This window comes from Helicoverpa armigera, chromosome 20 (genome assembly GCF_030705265.1).
Source record: "Helicoverpa armigera isolate CAAS_96S chromosome 20, ASM3070526v1, whole genome shotgun sequence".
Lineage (NCBI taxonomy): Eukaryota > Metazoa > Arthropoda > Insecta > Lepidoptera > Noctuidae > Helicoverpa > Helicoverpa armigera.
The window spans coordinates 10461473-10478391 of NC_087139.1; the positions used below are offsets into that span (position 1 = coordinate 10461473).

The window sequence follows — 16919 nt, forward strand, 5'->3', positions numbered from 1 at the left end:
TTTAATTACATTATTAATTACTACTGTTTGTTCGAGGCAAATGACATTTCGGCAGCTCATGTCCAAATTAGGCCAGTATGAAGGATTTAGAAATGAGCTGTGAATAAGGACTGGTCACTTCTGTTCCTGGCAAAAATAAAAATATTTGACGTTTAATGTGAGGTTTTAATGAACTTATACTATATGAATTTATACTTGGGGGTTCTTTAATTTCCTCAAGACCTAAGTCAAATGTTAGTTCAAACTGCAGTAAATATAAATGAGGTTTTGTTAGTGATAGTACCGCGTGATTGGGGTAACAGCCTATGCGGTGCCGCCGCTAGTGCGCCGTCCGAGACTCATTTGGAAAGAGCCAGCGACGAACCACATATTAACACTGAAAGGTTAGTTGGTCACTTTTTATCACCTTCACCTCATTTAGGAACGTTGAGATATATTCCAATTAATGTTAATTAGTAAATAATACAGTCTAAGACATATTGGACATATTGGATTTAATATTTTAGAAAAATAGTTATTTATTGATAATCGTGTTTAAAATCGTGTAATATAGTTAATAAGTGTATGTAACAGTGTTGTTAATATGTTTTTGTCGCAAATATTGAAAATTCAAAGCAAATGTGATTGAGTGAACCAGCTGTCAAACGGACAATTTGAAATCTGGGGAGTATTTTGTTTTTCTTTTATAATATTATTGTATCTTTGTGTTTATACACTATACAAACCACTTAAGTACACTGCTCATTGTTATGAGCAACGTCCCTACACACACATCGGCTCAGTTACTGTCTCCTTCTGCTTGACAATATTGTGGAAGCAGAATCGACGACGTTAACGTTCGCCGCAGACATTCAAACACTTCAATTATTTAATATATACACTCATACAACTACTAAGTATTACTATACTTTTCCATGATCAATCCTTCTATGTATTTCTATTAACTTCTGTTCTGTGTCAAACTTACAAACCAATTCCTTTGTTTGTACATAGTCAGTTTCACTTTTGTATTTTCTAAATAAAGTCAAACTTTTGTGTTTAATGTAATCTTCCTTAACTGTAGTCACTTATCTTGTTTAAAAAATATTTTTTTAACATTTTAATATTAATTCACCCTACCCACTTTAATTTTTATTTTTAGTTAAATTTTCTTTTGTGTTTTTTTTCTTTTTCTACTAGTTCTCATTCTGTTTAATATTGCTCTTCCCTGATTGTGTCCTAAGAAACATATTTTGCCTGCCACTAAGCTGTTTCCTGTCACATTTCAGATAACTGAACTCAAAGTTTACAAAATGACAACCAGGAGGGCCGCTATCAAAGACTTGGAGGACAAGCTAAGGGCCACTCTGAAGGATCTTGAGGCATCAAGAACACTTTGTAATCAGTTACTGCAGGAAAGGGAGGACAGTGAGGTGGAAGTGAAAAATGTTGTCGACAAAAACACAGTCCTAAAAAATGACCTGGCCGAGCTGCATATACAGCATATGGACCTTCTAGACCAACATAACCAACTTCAGGCATTTGTATCATCTTTTCAGGAATGTAGTGAAACACATGAACTTACTTTAAGACGTATAACTGAACTCGAGCTTGAACTAAGTGAGGCCTACAACAAAATATCCTCATATGAGTCTGATTTAGCTCGGGTGCAAACTTCTGACACCCTAAATCGTTTCACTAAGTTGGTAGGAAGTACCACAGCTGTGGGCAGCTCAGCTGCAATTATAGACCTGACCGGTGATGATACCATCACACAATGTCCTTTAGTATTGAGTAATAAAAAATTTAAAAAGTATATTAAGTATAACAAAATTATTAGGAAGTGCCGTTTAGAAAACGGAAGACTTATGGGGAATCTCTGTTAAAGCCCTGAGCTCCGTGATTGACAATATTGCACCAATACTCAGTCAAATATTTAACTCGTGTATAGATGAAGGCACCTTTCCTGATTTGATGAAACACAGTAAGGTCATTCCAATATTTAAGTCAGGTTGTAAGAAAAATCCGTCAAACTACAGACCCATTTCTATTCTCCCGGCTCTAAGTAAAATATTCGAAAGGATCATGCTTGATCAGATGTTAAACCATTTCAACTTAAACGATATACTGCACGACCGTCAATTCGGCTTTACAAAGGGTAGGTCCACTACGGACGCAAGTGCGCGGTTAGTCACTCAGATTTTGGAAGCCTGGGAGAGTTCGCAGGATGCCGTCGGTATATTCTGTGATCTCTCCAAGGCGTTTGATTGTGTGGACCACGATACACTCATTTCTAAGCTGAGACACTACGGCATTCGTGGAAAATCTCTTGAACTTGTCCGGTCTTATCTATCCAACAGACAGCAAAAAGTGGATGTCTGCGGCTCAACATCTTCGGGGACAGTTGTAAAAATGGGCGTGCCTCAAGGCTCTATACTGGGTCCATTTCTGTTCCTAGCTTATATAAATGACCTTCCATTTGTGTTGTCTGATATTTCGGATGTTATTTTGTTTGCGGATGACACTTCCCTTGTTTTTAAAGTTAAGCGTAAGAACCCCAATGTTAGTCACATTAATGAAAGCCTAGAAATTCTCTCCAAATGGTTCGCAGCCAACAATTTATTATTAAACGCTTCCAAGACTAAATGTCTTAAGTTCTGTTTGCCTAACGTCACTGCGGTTGAAACAAATATAATGCTCGATAACAGCAAATTAGAGTTAATTAACAGCACAGTATTTCTGGGCATTACCATTGACAGTAAATTGCAATGGGGTCCCCATATATCCTCCCTATCAGGGCGACTTGGTTCTGCTGCCTTTGCAGTCAGAAAAATAAGACAACTGACCGATATAGCTACGGCCAGGCTTGTATACTTCGCCTATTTCCATTGCGTGATGTCATATGGCATTCTGCTATGGGGGGCAGCGGCTGATGTCCAATCAATTTTCGTTTTGCAAAAAAGGGCGATCCGAGCGATCTATGGCATGGGCTCTCGCGAATCTCTTAGAGAATTCTTTAAGGAAATTAATATACTTACATTACCTTCCTTGTATATTTTTGAAAATATTATGTTTGTTCGCAAAAACATCCATAAATTCACAGTTAAAAGTGACATTCACCAGATAAATACACGTAACAAACATAAATTAGTGGTTCCCAAGTTTAGGCTAACAAAAACAAATAAGTCGTTCTTAGGGAATTGTGTACGTTTTTATAACAAGCTACCTAAATGTATCCTTGATCTCACGGATAAAAAGTTTAAGAATGTAGTTAAAAACATTTTGACTAAAAAGGCGTATTATAAAATTCAGGATTACATTAATGACAGTGATGCCTGGCGCTAAATTAATATTGTTTTTTCTTTTTCTCTGCACATGTGGCTTCCCCGGCGACCACGGGCACGGGAGTGCCTCCGCCCAGACCAGCCAAGCCCAAGCCAGCAAGACCCCAAATTGCATTGTATAATAACTTGGTTACCCAATATATTTTTTCTTTGAATTGTATAAATTATTTTTCCAGTAAAGATTGCACTAAAATTATTTTGTATAATTTATTAATACATTTTTAGCTCAATTTGGATTGTATAACATTCTCAGGACTAGATAGAAAACTGTATGTCTGTAATTATTTTTATTTTCTTTTAAAAAGAGTGTCCATGGAGTTTCTTGCCGGTTCTTCTCCATGAGACCAACTCTTTGGAACCGTGCACCTAACTTTGACGTTTCGAGAGAGCTTTCATAGGCCTATTTGAAATAAAAAATTTTGAGTTTGAGTTTGAGTTTGATATGTACAAAATATTTTTTTTTGATTTTTTGAAAATCAGAGCCTCGCCCTATAGGAAGTTAACGCTGAAATATTAGTTAAATTATTAGATTAACTAATTATTTATTTATAGTTTTTTTCACACGCGAATTTATATAATAATTTTGAATTGAACCTATGACTGCATACATGAATTAAATAAAATGTTTTGTTGACTGTAAGAATTGAATTGGCTATTGCCAATTTGTTGTTTCATATACATATTTGTCAAATATTTATGTAAAGACCTCACGTTTTACATGTTGCATGACTTATTTGAAGTATTGCGCAAGAAGTGATCAGTCAGGATAGCAATATTGTACTATCGCTCCTGAAACATGAAACGGTGATAAGGCGAACCAAACCTATTATTAGATCAGATAGACTATGCAACCTTTTGCTAGTACTTGCAGATACGTGGCTCTATTGAACAAAAATACGTTGTTTATTGAGTACAAATATCGACTTATTAATGAATAGCTTGATATAACAGTTATAAAATAAAGTGCTTTTCTTCTAGGAATGATCTTCACTACCCCGCAAAATACTTAACAATGCGGTGGCAGACTACAATATGGATAAGTGCGGCGCTAGTGGTGACCTCTTCAGCGCTTCACCTCGCTATAGAGCACGACCTTCTGGGTGATCACTCGAGTACCAGCTCTCCTGGCCTACAGCAATCCACAAGACACGATGCAGTTCACGTAGTTAGTCAAGAGCAACTTGCTAGAGCATCAAACGAAAACCCTTCACTGAATATGCCAAATGCACTGGACACAAATGCCAATGGACATAGAGAATCGAGAAGTAATGAAAATGGAGGATCTGCCAATGTTAATCCCGACTCTGGCAATAATTCTGGGGGTAACGGAGATGGTGACCCAGAAGGCAACGGTAACGAAAACGATGGCAACAGTAACGAAAATGATGGCAACGGTAATGGAAACGATGGCAACGGCTCAGACGATAACACATCAGGAAACGGCAATGACCCCGAAACCGACGATAACGGAGGAAACGGGGGTAATGGCAATGGATCTGACAACAACTCGGGCGAGAATGATGGTGATGGTGATGGTAATGGCTCTGATAACAATGGAGTAGGAGGAGCTGGCAATGAAAATGATGACGACAACGAAGTTGGAGATGAAGGCTCTGACAATGAAGGCATAGAGCAAGTATACGAAGTGGAAACCACATCGGGTCGAGTGCGTGGACACCACTGGCGAGAAAACAAAAATATTATTGGCTACATTGACATAAAGTATGGAACCATCAATAATCCGTTACAAGTAAGTATGGTACTTATCAATTAAGACTTATGCCATTTGTCAGTTTATAAAGTGTTATTTTCTTTTTAGGCCTCGGTATTAGCAGATAGTTCGGAAACTATTCATGATGAAAAAGATCATAACAAACGCTGTCCACAGCTTCAGGGCGATCAATACGTCGGAAATATCGACTGTCTTACACTGAGTATTTTTAGGCCATCTGATGCTTCCAATGCTGCAGTTCTGGTTCACATCCATGAAGGAAACTTCATTAATGGAAGCGGAAACCCTGAAATTTATGGGCCAGAATATTTGGTCCCAAAAGGAATAATTCTGGTTTTACCGAATTATAGACTAGGACCACTTGGTTTTCTGTGTCTACAAAATGAAACGGCTCCGGGAAATGCTGCTTTGAAGGATTTATCTTTGGCTTTGAGATGGCTAAAGCAAAACATTGCAAAATTTGGTGGAAATCATGATAATATCGCAGTTAGTGGGGACGGGACAGCAGGCGCTCTCGCTGGCTATTTAGCTTTGTCTCCAATGTCTAGAAACAATATAAGCAAAGTTATTACAGAGAGTGGCTCGGTTCTTTCATACTGGGCAATAGACAGGAACCCTATTAATTCTGCTACTAATGTAGTTAGAAATATCAATGGATTTCAAACATGGCAGAATGTGGGTGCAGAACAGCTAGTTAGAGCAGCAAGAGATATAGTCTTGAGACCATGCTTGGAACGAAACATCGACAACACATCACATTTCATGGAATTCACACCCTCTGCGATGTTAAGAAACCAAGAAATTAAGATATCGTTCATGATAGGTTCAGCACAGTACGCAGGTGTACACGAATTTTTAAATCATACGAGAGATAGCATACATCAATTTAATGTAAACTCCAGTCTTATGCTACCCCAGGACTTACACTTTAAAACAAGTGAAGAAAGAACTAGAGCAGGGAACCGGGTGAGGGCGGCCTATTTTGGGGACACTGCTATCGGCATTTGCGATGTCGAAAATCTAACACTGTATTTTACGGATGCTGCATATCTTGGTCCAGGGATACGCACTGCGCGGCCGCTGGTAGACTCGGGAGCGACGGTATACTTGTATGAGTTTGCATTTGTGGGAAGCCTGAACAGGGAGTTGGAAGCTATTCATAGGCCGTTGGACGGCGCCGTGAGGGGAGACATCATTGGGTATTTGTTCACTCAAGATGGAAAGGTACTTAGTGAAGGATCGAAAGAAATTGGAATGATTAACACACTGACTGAGTTGTGGACTACTTTCATCAAGACTGGGTGAGTTGTTATTGTTACACTACAATAAATCTGACTTTTACCAATAATTTTCATTTCAATAAAAATATTTCTTGGCCTGTTTGTGATCATAACCATTATTACATTTTGTTATATTATAATTTAATTTAGTCTTTACTAGCTTTCAAACCAAAGCCCGTGGTTAGCCTCTGGGATACGCTGTGATGGGAACGAATTCCCGCAAGCGGATAAAACGAGTTCATATATTTTGTTAGTTAGGTATATAGTAGTTTGACCCCAACTTACAGAACTTAAACCGTGATTAAGGAAAAAACATCCAAACTTTGACATCAATAGATAGGATTTCTGAATTTATTCTCAAGTATAAGGGTGTAAGATAATGCATTTCAAATACTGCAAATATTTCCAGAACGCCTTCAGCCGGGAACATCGAGTGGAAAAAGTTGGAGAAAGAGGTGGAGCCGGGGGAAGAGCAGTGGTTGTCGATTGAGACAGAGCCAAGCTTGAAGAAGGGCTTGCACGTGGAGCGCCTCAACGTCTGGAGCGACATCTACGACGCGCACTTCATCGAGAAGAGTCGCGCTATCGGGACCTCCGCCAGCGTCTACACTCTCATCGTCTTACAGATAGTCTTCTTCATCACCTTCTTTAAACACGCTTGGCATTTCTTCTAAACTATTCACCGTATCTTACGTTTAACAGTAGCTAGTCACTAGTATAACAGCCATGTACTTTATCAACAATGTGAGTGGTATATTTGAAATAAACTATGAACACAATATTATTGTTTGTATCATTAATACTTTTTGCATTGTATTTGTATTATGTTATCTACGATAGTGATTTAAAACAAAAATCTCACTCTAACCTCTGAGTACACAAGCTTACAAGCTGCAGAAACTGAACTGTTTAGGAAAACTGAAGTGAGTCACAATCACAAATAGTTAAACATTTCACGTGTCAATGTTTTGATTAGTCGCCGTGTGTTTTGATAACCGCGTCTGGCGACACGTAAACTGGGCCACTGGACACGGCACGAGGAGTGCAGGCGGACGGGCGGCGCGGAATGCTCGGCGCTGCTTGGGCCGCGTTGGCGGCGAGCGCGGCGCTGTGCGCGGTGCTGGCGCGGGCCGAGCCCCGGCCGCACCGCGACGTGCCCAGCTCGCAGGGCGTCGTGCGCGGCTACCTCACCCCCCAGCCGCCCCACTTCGCGTACTACGGCCTCCCCTACGCGAGCCCGCCCACGCGCGCCGCCCGCTTTAAGGTCAGCTGGTCCATTTGTTTATACACGTAGATCCCATTTGCTAATATGTTGATTAGATTGCTATCGCGCGGGAAATTTACGGCTGTTGATAATGTAATTACTTAGTTTGGTAAAGGTCCCGGTCTACTCCAGTATAATCGGTGAACGTGCATGATAGTTTCTCAATTTAATTTGGGTATCTCTTTTGCGAAGCGAAGTGAAATGAAAAATGGTATTAAACAACACAATTTTTCCAATAGGTACTAATTTTACAAAATTCGAGAAAACTATGTCTGTGAGAAAATCGAAGATGTAAAAGTGATCGTCCATTGATTCAGGATCCAACCCCGCCCCCGAAGTGGGATGGGATCTTCGAAGCCACTCATGAAGTCAAATGCCCTCAATTGAACGCCGATGGCGAGGAAAACTGTCTGGTGGTGAATGTGTTCACTCCGGAGGACGCTACATCGCTACCAGTGCTCGTGTTGGTGCACGACGGATACTATCAGAGCGGGTAATGTATACCGCTGTAATATTATTCAGCAAAGATGTGCGATTTCATGTTGCTTATACAAATACAGAATTTGTTGATGCTAGTCTCAATACGTTACTATTTATATCAAATGATATGATTCCCGAGACTGTGAGCATCTTTTAATCTTACGATGAAGGAATTTCGGTGTTTAGATTACAAAATGAAGGCAGATTTTTGTGAGTATGTAGGTAATAATGAGCTGATTAATACATATTCTTAAGGACAAGAATCCTTCAAAATTAAACGGAATATTCTTTCGGATATTTGGAAGACGATACATAACCTAATCAGGAAAGATTCGATTGGTTCCGATTTAGAACGACACAATATCTGTCTTGATAATGAAATAAAATACTGTAGCTTTTTTTTTTCGAATATTTTTCAAATAAGTCGCTTAAACCTGTAGGCTGTCTCAGACAGCGGCCTTGATGACTAACTGGGTTTTTCACAAAGTAAAACATTAGATAAAATGTGGTCTAACAAAATTTGCGGTTGAGAGACAGATAATATACCTAGGTGAGGATATAATGTATTAATATACCTAGGTGAGGATATAATGTGTATTGCAGCAATGGACGCGAGAGGGCGCTGCGCTGGGCCTCACGCAAAATAAAAGTGCTCCGTAATAAAAAATCTTTAAAAATATTAATAGTGAATTAAAGTGTATGAAACTTAACTAGTATGTGACACATATAGTAGTTAATACAAGACAATATAGTGAAACAGTGCTTATTAAGATACAGTGTACATAATTAAGAAAAACAATAACTCTGAGTGCAATTAAAAAAAAAAGTGTGTAAGGTAACTAAATTCATAATAAAACAAAGTGTAAAAACATAAAATACCGTATTCTATAAACTTTATAAACATTAAAGTAAGTTTAGTGCAAAAACAATAACATTTTAAAAAATAACAACAAAGTTTTCAAAAAAGTGACGCCAAAAAGTGATTTGAATTTAAATTGCCATAACGGATTGTTTGTTTGTATAAACATCTAATAACCAGAAAGCACACACTAAATTCGACACCAAATATTAAGTACCGGTAGCCCCGTACAAAGGAGTCCTACTTTTGCCGTTCAACAAATCCACGAATGTCCGTGAGTTCAAATCCCACTACGTGCATTCGCTTTTCGTTAAGAGCAACATTTTTCAAATAATATTTGTAAGTTATTATTACTACGATGTCCTTAAATTTGACAAGAAATAACAACAGTATCCGTAAGATGGCGCCACTGGTACCTTGTCATAAATGTAAAAAAATGGTCTATATAAAAAATACCGCTCTATGCTCTGCCTGCAAAAATAGATACGAGCTAGACTGCGACGGCTATCCCGAAGCAACATATCGTCTTAAGGACGCAGAAGCTAAAAGGAAATGGAGGTGTAAGTTGTGCGTAAAAAATAAGAAATATGCAGACGATAATGTACAGTCTAATATTACCTTACGGAAAAAGCAACCACTCACTAAACCAGTGTCTCCGATACAACTAGCTGCTAACATAAATGAAAATGTAAATGATGAAACGCTACACCAATCGCCAGTACAACACAGCACTATGCTATTTGACTCACACATACTGACAGAATGCGAGACTTCTGATGAATCATACAGTACCCCCAAGATATCTAGAAGTATTGATAAAACAATAACTGACCTAGTATCAACCTCAGAAATGAGGTGCACAATAACTCAACTTACACTTAAACTTGAAAGTACAGAAAATAAACTGGGAGATTTGCTATCAGAAAACAGTGACTTACGGGAACAAATAAAAAAGTTAACTGTAGAAAACCAGAGACTGGAATCTGTCATAAGCCATACCAATCAGAAGTTAAACTGTTCCCTCACACAACAGAACAACATGTCCACTGCACAAACCTCACCAACTTCAGACGGTCCCTTTACCAATAATGACTACGAGAAGATAACATTGCTGAAACAAGAAATTGACACTCTACAACAACAACTACAGGTCGCAGAACAAGAGATCTCAAAACTCACTGGTCGCATCAAAGAACTGATGCGGCATAATCACTACATAAATAAGAATGAGTCTCTAAAAGCTACGCAAAATACGAGTCTAAACACTATGCCTAATGCTACGAAGTGGCTGACACCAACTAACGAAAAGAAGATAGTTATCTACGGCTCCCAGCGGTGCGTCGGACTAGCAGCAGCCATATCACGCTCGCGTGCCAACACACAGTATGAGAGGTACAGAGTCGTCGCTGAAACGAAACCGAATGCTCCGACCAGAGAAATTTTAGCCAACTGTAGAAATTGCGAATTCTCATCTGATGACAAATTAATTATATGTGTAGGTGAAAACGACCATAATCCGACACTAATCTTATCTCAGCTAGAAATAATATTAGATAAATTTAAAAATAACTGTGTGATTGTACTGAATGTCTTAAATAATATACATATAAATGTTAATAAATTGAATTACTCTATAGAAAACCTTTGTAAAAAATATGAAAAATGCTACTTCTTAAACAAAAAGTGCAATAAACACTTCGAAATATGCGAGTCAATAAATTATGCTATTGATTGTTGCGACTATAATGATAAATACTTGAACCCTAGCTCTATTCGGAAATGGTTAGTGCGTAACAAATCAAGTTCCAATACAAACACCAGTGTAAATGAGCCCAAGAAAGGGACAATTCCTTATTACTTTACATGCTTAAAAGAAAGTAGTCACGATGAACGCTGCGTGAATATACAGCCCGACGTAAAGGCTTCAAAAGGGACCATACCCTATTACTTTCCCGTTTTAAATAAGAATAAAAATCAATCGTTTTTTCGTGCCTGAAAATAAAGAAAATATACACAATTTTAGAATACTGCACCAAAATATAGCGAGTATCTTGTCCAAAAAAGAATTATTAGAAATAACAATTGAAGAATTAAAGGAATTAAATAATGATCCAGATGTAATATGCCTATCAGAAACATTTATAAAAAAAGGAAATGAGCTCTACGCTAAAATACATAATTACAGTATGGCTTCTAATTATTCGAGAGAAAAGCAAAGAGGTGGTACTTGCATATTCGTAAAAAAGGGGCTAAATTATAAAGAGTTAATATTCTTAAATAATTACGCGGCTCAAAATGTATTTGAAGTCTGCGGTGTAGAAATAATATCTTCTAATAAAATTGTAATAATATGTGTATACAGAACACCCCAATCTGATCCACATCAATTCTTAAACAAATTAGGTAACCTTTTACACAACTTATCAAATAAATACAAATCTAAAACGAATATTGTGATTACCGGCGACTTTAATATAAATACACTAAGAAAAGGTAATGTAACAAATGAACTGCAAGACTTGGTAGATAACTATAACTATAAAATCCACATCAATGTCCCAACCCGGAAATTGTCTTGTATCGATCACATATTAAGCAATATTACTAATGCAAATGCTACTGTCCTACCTCTACATCTGTCTGATCACGATACTGCACAAATGTTAACCTTTCCTATTAAACCAGCCTCACAAAACTCCGAAAAATATTATATTTACAAAAGAGACTTTAATTTAGATTACATTCGTAAATTTAAGGTTCACTTGCAGAACCTGTCATGGTCCAATGTTTACCTAAATAATGATTTAAATTCCGCATTTAATGAATTCCATGATTGGCTTTGCCTGCTATATAACCTCTGTTTTCCGAAAACAAGACTTAAGGTAAATAACAATAATAAAAAACAAAAGTGGATCAGCAGAGGATTAAAACAAAGTTGTAAAACTAAACGCAAGCTACGTTATCTATATTATAAAAACAAAAATACAAGCAATAGAATTAAATATAATTGTTACTCTGATTTATTAAAAAAGTGTATAAGCTTATCAAAAAAGAATATAAATATAAAATATATTAACAATCACGATAACAAATGCTTAGCAACTTGGTCAGTTATTAAAAGCGAAATAAATAAATTACCCTCTAAAAACACCATAGAAACAATAAAGTCAAATGGTAAAGACATTAAAGACCCAATTAAAATAGCCACTGTATTTAACGATCATTACACCAACTTACCACAGATCAAAGCAAAGACGAACAACCAACATCTTAGTGCAAGCAAATATCCAAACTCGATGTTTCTAAAACCCATGTTACCCAGTGAAGTGCGGCAGGAAATAATGTCCTTAAGCAATACCCAATCAGAGGGTTACGATGAAATTAACACAAAAATCATAAAAGCTTGCTGTGATGAATTATGTGAAATCTTAACGTACCTAATCAATATGTCGTTTTCAATGGGCATATTCCCCGACAGATTAAAACTCTCCATAGTAAAACCAATATTTAAAAAAGGGGACAAATTTGATGTCAATAATTATCGCCCAATAACTCTTATACCCATCTTATCGAAAGTGTTTGAAAAGTGTATGCATAAGAGATTAATCGATTATTGCAGTAAATTTAAAATTATTGCTGAAGAACAGTTCGGATTTCAAAAAAACAAGTCTACATCCTTAGCTATATTTACACTCATGAAAACCATACTCTCTAATGTTAATAATAATTACCTCACTACTGGCCTTTTCTTCGATTTATCAAAAGCTTTTGATCTAGTCTCCCACGAATTACTATTAAAAAAATTAGATTCTATCGGAGTTAGAGGTCCTGCGCATCAGTGGATATCGTCATATTTAAGTGACAGGCAACAAAGCGTCGTTATTAACAAAATTAATAAAAATAAAGACATGGCATCACACTATTCAAAATATAATTTAAACAAATATGGCGTTCCACAAGGAAGTGTGCTTGGCCCTGTATTATTCTTAATTTATATAAACGATATCATTAAAATAACCATACATAAGTGCATATTATTTGCTGATGATATTTCCATCATAGTAACGTCCAACAAAACATGTCATACTGTTAAAGACCATGAGGCTGAAATAAATAATACAATAGACTCATTACTCTCGTGGCTAAATATAAACTGTTTGAAAATAAACTTAGAAAAATCCGTCTTCATTCAATTTAACCAAACTAACAATTACAAAAATAACATCTATCTCAACATTCCTACTATCAAAGAAGTTACACATACTCGGTTCTTAGGCGTTATAATAGATAAAAATATAAATTGGAAAGATCACGTTGATAATCTCAGTAGCAAAATCAATAAATTTGTATATGCTTTAAAAATAGTGAAAAGAGTAACAAACCTCAAAACGGCAATCATGTCTTATCATGCCTACGTTGAATCGTTGCTGCGCTATGGACTTATCGTGTGGGGTAATAGCACCGACATGAACCGTGCATTTATTGCACAAAAAAAGTGCATAAGATCGATTTGGGGTATGCAACCTGACGATTCATGTCGACCAGTATTTAAAAAGCTTGGTTTGTTACCACTACCATCACTTTATATTTATGAAACTTGTATGTTTGTAGCAAAAAACAAAAAATTATTTAAGTCAGCAAATGAAGTATTACAGCGAAGCAGACGTGATCCATACACGTTAGTACTTGATGACCTACCTAGACTGACAAAGTATAACAAAAACTGCCTTGCAATGTGTGTACGTATTTATAATAAAATTCCCAGAAATCTTAAATTATTACATGTAAGAGCTTTGAAGGCAAAACTACACGAATGGCTAGTCAAATGTAGCTTTTATAGTGTAAGTGAATTTCTTGACAGAAATTTTGATCTCAGATAGGTTAATGTTAATATGATATTAAGATGTTAGTTTTAAGTTTGAAATTTTTGCATGCTATTGTACCTATAGCTAAACATGCTTGCTCCTTTATATATAATATGTAACACCAAAAATACCATGTTTAAAGCAAATAAAAGATTTATTATTATTATTATTAAATTGTCACACGAGATATAATAATTTTAATATCATATATTATGTATTACGAAAAATTATAAATGTGATAAAGATAATTCCCGGATCTTTAGTGCTTAATAATGCCTGCATCCCTTTGACAAAACCATTTCATTGCAGCTGGGGAGCATATCAGCCTCCAAATGGACTAATCGAGGAAGGTTTTGTGATCGTCACCTTCAACTACCGACTCGGAGCTCTAGGCTTCCTCTGCCTGAGAATTCCAGAAGCCCCCGGGAACGCGGGGTTGAAGGACCAGATCGCAATGCTTTACTGGGTACACATGAACATCGCAGAGTTTGGCGGGAACCCGCGTGACGTCACCGTGTACGGCACTGGTGCTGGCGCCGAAGCAGTACAGCTTCTCCTTATGTCAGGACTAGAGCAAGGACTCTTGCATAAAGTCATTCTTGAGTCAGGTTCTGTGCTGTCCCCTATTTCCATGGCATATGACCCTCTTACTGTAGCTTACAATGGAGCTACTTCTCTGGGTTATGACGGCTCAACTGAGCCAGAAGAACTATACAATTTCTACGTACAAGCCTCAGCCGACGACTTGTCCAGGATAACTGAAATGTTTCTACCATGTGTTGAGAACTCATCTGACTCTATTCATAATATTATAGACATGGATCCCCTAACAAAACTTAAAGATGGGCGTTTCCACAATGTGCCAATGCTAATAACATTCACAGAAAAAGAGATTGTATCAGTTATACAAGAAATGGAGAAATTTCAAAATCCACCTGCAATTTTTGAGTTTTTGCTACCAAATAATTTAGAGTTTGATGACCATAAAACGAAACATAGAGTAGGGGAAATTATTAAACAGTTTTATTTCTCCAAGGACTTCACACGGGCCAATATGGCTCAGAGCTATGCTGATTATATTTATGACATATTGACTGCATACCCTATTATAAAAATGGCAATGGTATTTGCAGATAAAAATTCATATCCTGTGTATGTTATGAAATTTAATTTGACGAAAACAATTGTGACACTGGAGGGATCATTAACTGGTAACTTTGACACACTGCTGGATTATTTTTATAAAGATGAAGAGCATACTGAAATAGTTCTAGAAAAGTTGATGGTTTTGCTGAGAAACTTTATAAGGATAGGGTAGGTTTTAAGTAGCCAGTATATTCTTTTGTATTAATTAAGTAACAACATTTGCCTTTTAAGGAACCTTAATATACTCAATTGTGATGCAACAAATACTGAGGTCCATATAATGTCTAAATATTACAAAAATATAACATTTCCTAAAGACATATAAAAAAAAAATTGGCAAGTTTTTACTTAAAGTAAAATGAAGAGCAATATTATAATGTAAATGTTTGTTTTAGTGATCCAACTCCACTGACAAGCACACTGATCCCGCTCATTTGGCAACCTCTACAAAAGCCCCTATACATTGCTGAAGTTCCGCTGCTACAGTTTGATGACACCGTCAAGATCATTGTGCCGCCCAATCACCAACGCCTGCTGTTCATAGAGAACATCTACACCAGGTTCTACAAGCCCCTCGCTCAGGTGCAACAAGATGCTGAAGGCTCTGGTGAAGATCAATAAACTCTTGTCAAAAGCTTACGGCCAGCTCTAGTTTAGCAAGTACTTGATTTGTAAGTTACAGTTAATAAGGTCAATGCGTGCTCACTTGCTCAATGTAAATAAATGTTGTAAAATATTAGGCAAATGGAAATTATATGTACTTCACCTAACTTAAATTCAAGAGGATAAAGAAATTTAATTTATTTACAATTCAAAGTCGAGAATTATTCAAACAGCAGTCGAGCGCCCGCCGTGCACTTGTCATTACATACAAGTTCCGCTTCGCGAAATCCCAAGTGTCGCCCAAATATTTGACCACGCAATCGCTACATACACAAACATGATTATTTGCAACTACAGCGACTAATTAACGTGTCAAAGGTCACATAATGAGATTACAATCAATAAAAACCAAACAAGTATAAGATTCCGAGAAAATATCGACGTTGTCATAAGTAAATACCGTTACCTGAACAATCGGCGGCCGTGAAAGCGTTACGTCGACTTGCCAACACTGTGTTCACTTGTAAAACTATAACATAGCTGTCCTCGCTGTGATATAACAATTGTTCACTAAATTCTCATTAAATTCTTATAATAAAATCAACAAGTAAATTACAAAAGGCAAAACATGGGGCACCCGTCACATTTTACTTGACTTGACTGACATTAGTTACGTTCGGAAACTTGGCACAGAAATTCACTTATGCGATAAAAATATGTTTTTTCTCGACTTTCGGGTTTTTTTTAAATGCATTATAATACACCACTATTCAAAATTACACTAACATTTTACTGATAATTATGCCTTAGTTGGCTTATTTTACGTCCACGATCAATAAGAATCCAATGAAAGTTTTTGAACTGAGAAAAGCGTGCACAACACACACATGCGTACTTGAGGCTCGTACAACAAGACACCAAGTACCTAACAAACACGACTGTAGGACTGTACGTAACTTTCATTCATTACGTTGATGATAAGCTACTATTTTAGTATTTATTGATGAGTTAATCGATTAATCATTTCTTATGTCCGCTATCCGTTATCTAATAATAAACAGTTATCTCAAACAGGACTTAAAATTTGAATTTGGTGTTATATTTACTGATTATACACAACTACTATCATCATCATGTGACGCCAGAACCGGACGCCAGATGTTTTTGGAGACCCCATTTATAAACAATAATGTTTACCTATCAGATTAGATGGCGAAGTTCCTGGTGTATTCCTTCAGTTATGTCATCATGACCCACTGTTAACATAATCTCTACCACGCAAATATGTAGGTCGGTATTATTATAGTGGGTACCTACTACCATCTATTTTCCTTAAGGTTTAGCTGTAGAGGTGTTTTAGTAAAAAA

At 36.8% G+C, this 16919-nt stretch overlaps 3 protein-coding genes across 5 annotated transcripts in view; 2 read left to right on the plus strand and 1 right to left on the minus strand.

Annotated features, from left to right (window-relative positions):
• Window positions 1-16519, minus strand: part of LOC110377365 (serine/threonine-protein kinase D2) — a 70151-nt gene extending 53632 nt beyond the window's left edge. Inside the window, exon 1 of one of the 3 annotated variants that reach the window (XM_064039777.1) lies at window positions 16019-16519. The gene's annotated coding sequence lies outside the window, so the exon portion shown is untranslated. The remainder of the gene's footprint in view (window positions 1-16018) is intronic. The other 2 variants (XM_064039780.1, XM_064039778.1) reach the window with 2 other exon arrangements.
• LOC110377358 (carboxylesterase 3A) lies at window positions 217-7114 on the plus strand. Its single transcript, XM_021336224.3, has 4 exons — window positions 217-383; window positions 4302-5073; window positions 5143-6356; window positions 6745-7114. The coding sequence occupies exons 1-4, from the start codon at window positions 232-234 to the stop codon at window positions 7007-7009; spliced, it is 2403 nt and encodes an 800-aa protein (XP_021191899.3). The 5' UTR covers window positions 217-231; the 3' UTR covers window positions 7010-7114.
• On the plus strand, window positions 7258-16009 carry LOC110377362 (juvenile hormone esterase). The gene is made up of 4 exons (XM_021336228.3): window positions 7258-7599; window positions 7917-8092; window positions 14113-15117; window positions 15345-16009. The coding sequence occupies exons 1-4, from the start codon at window positions 7402-7404 to the stop codon at window positions 15568-15570; spliced, it is 1605 nt and encodes a 534-aa protein (XP_021191903.3). The 5' UTR covers window positions 7258-7401; the 3' UTR covers window positions 15571-16009.
• Window positions 16520-16919: the final 400 nt, after the last annotated feature.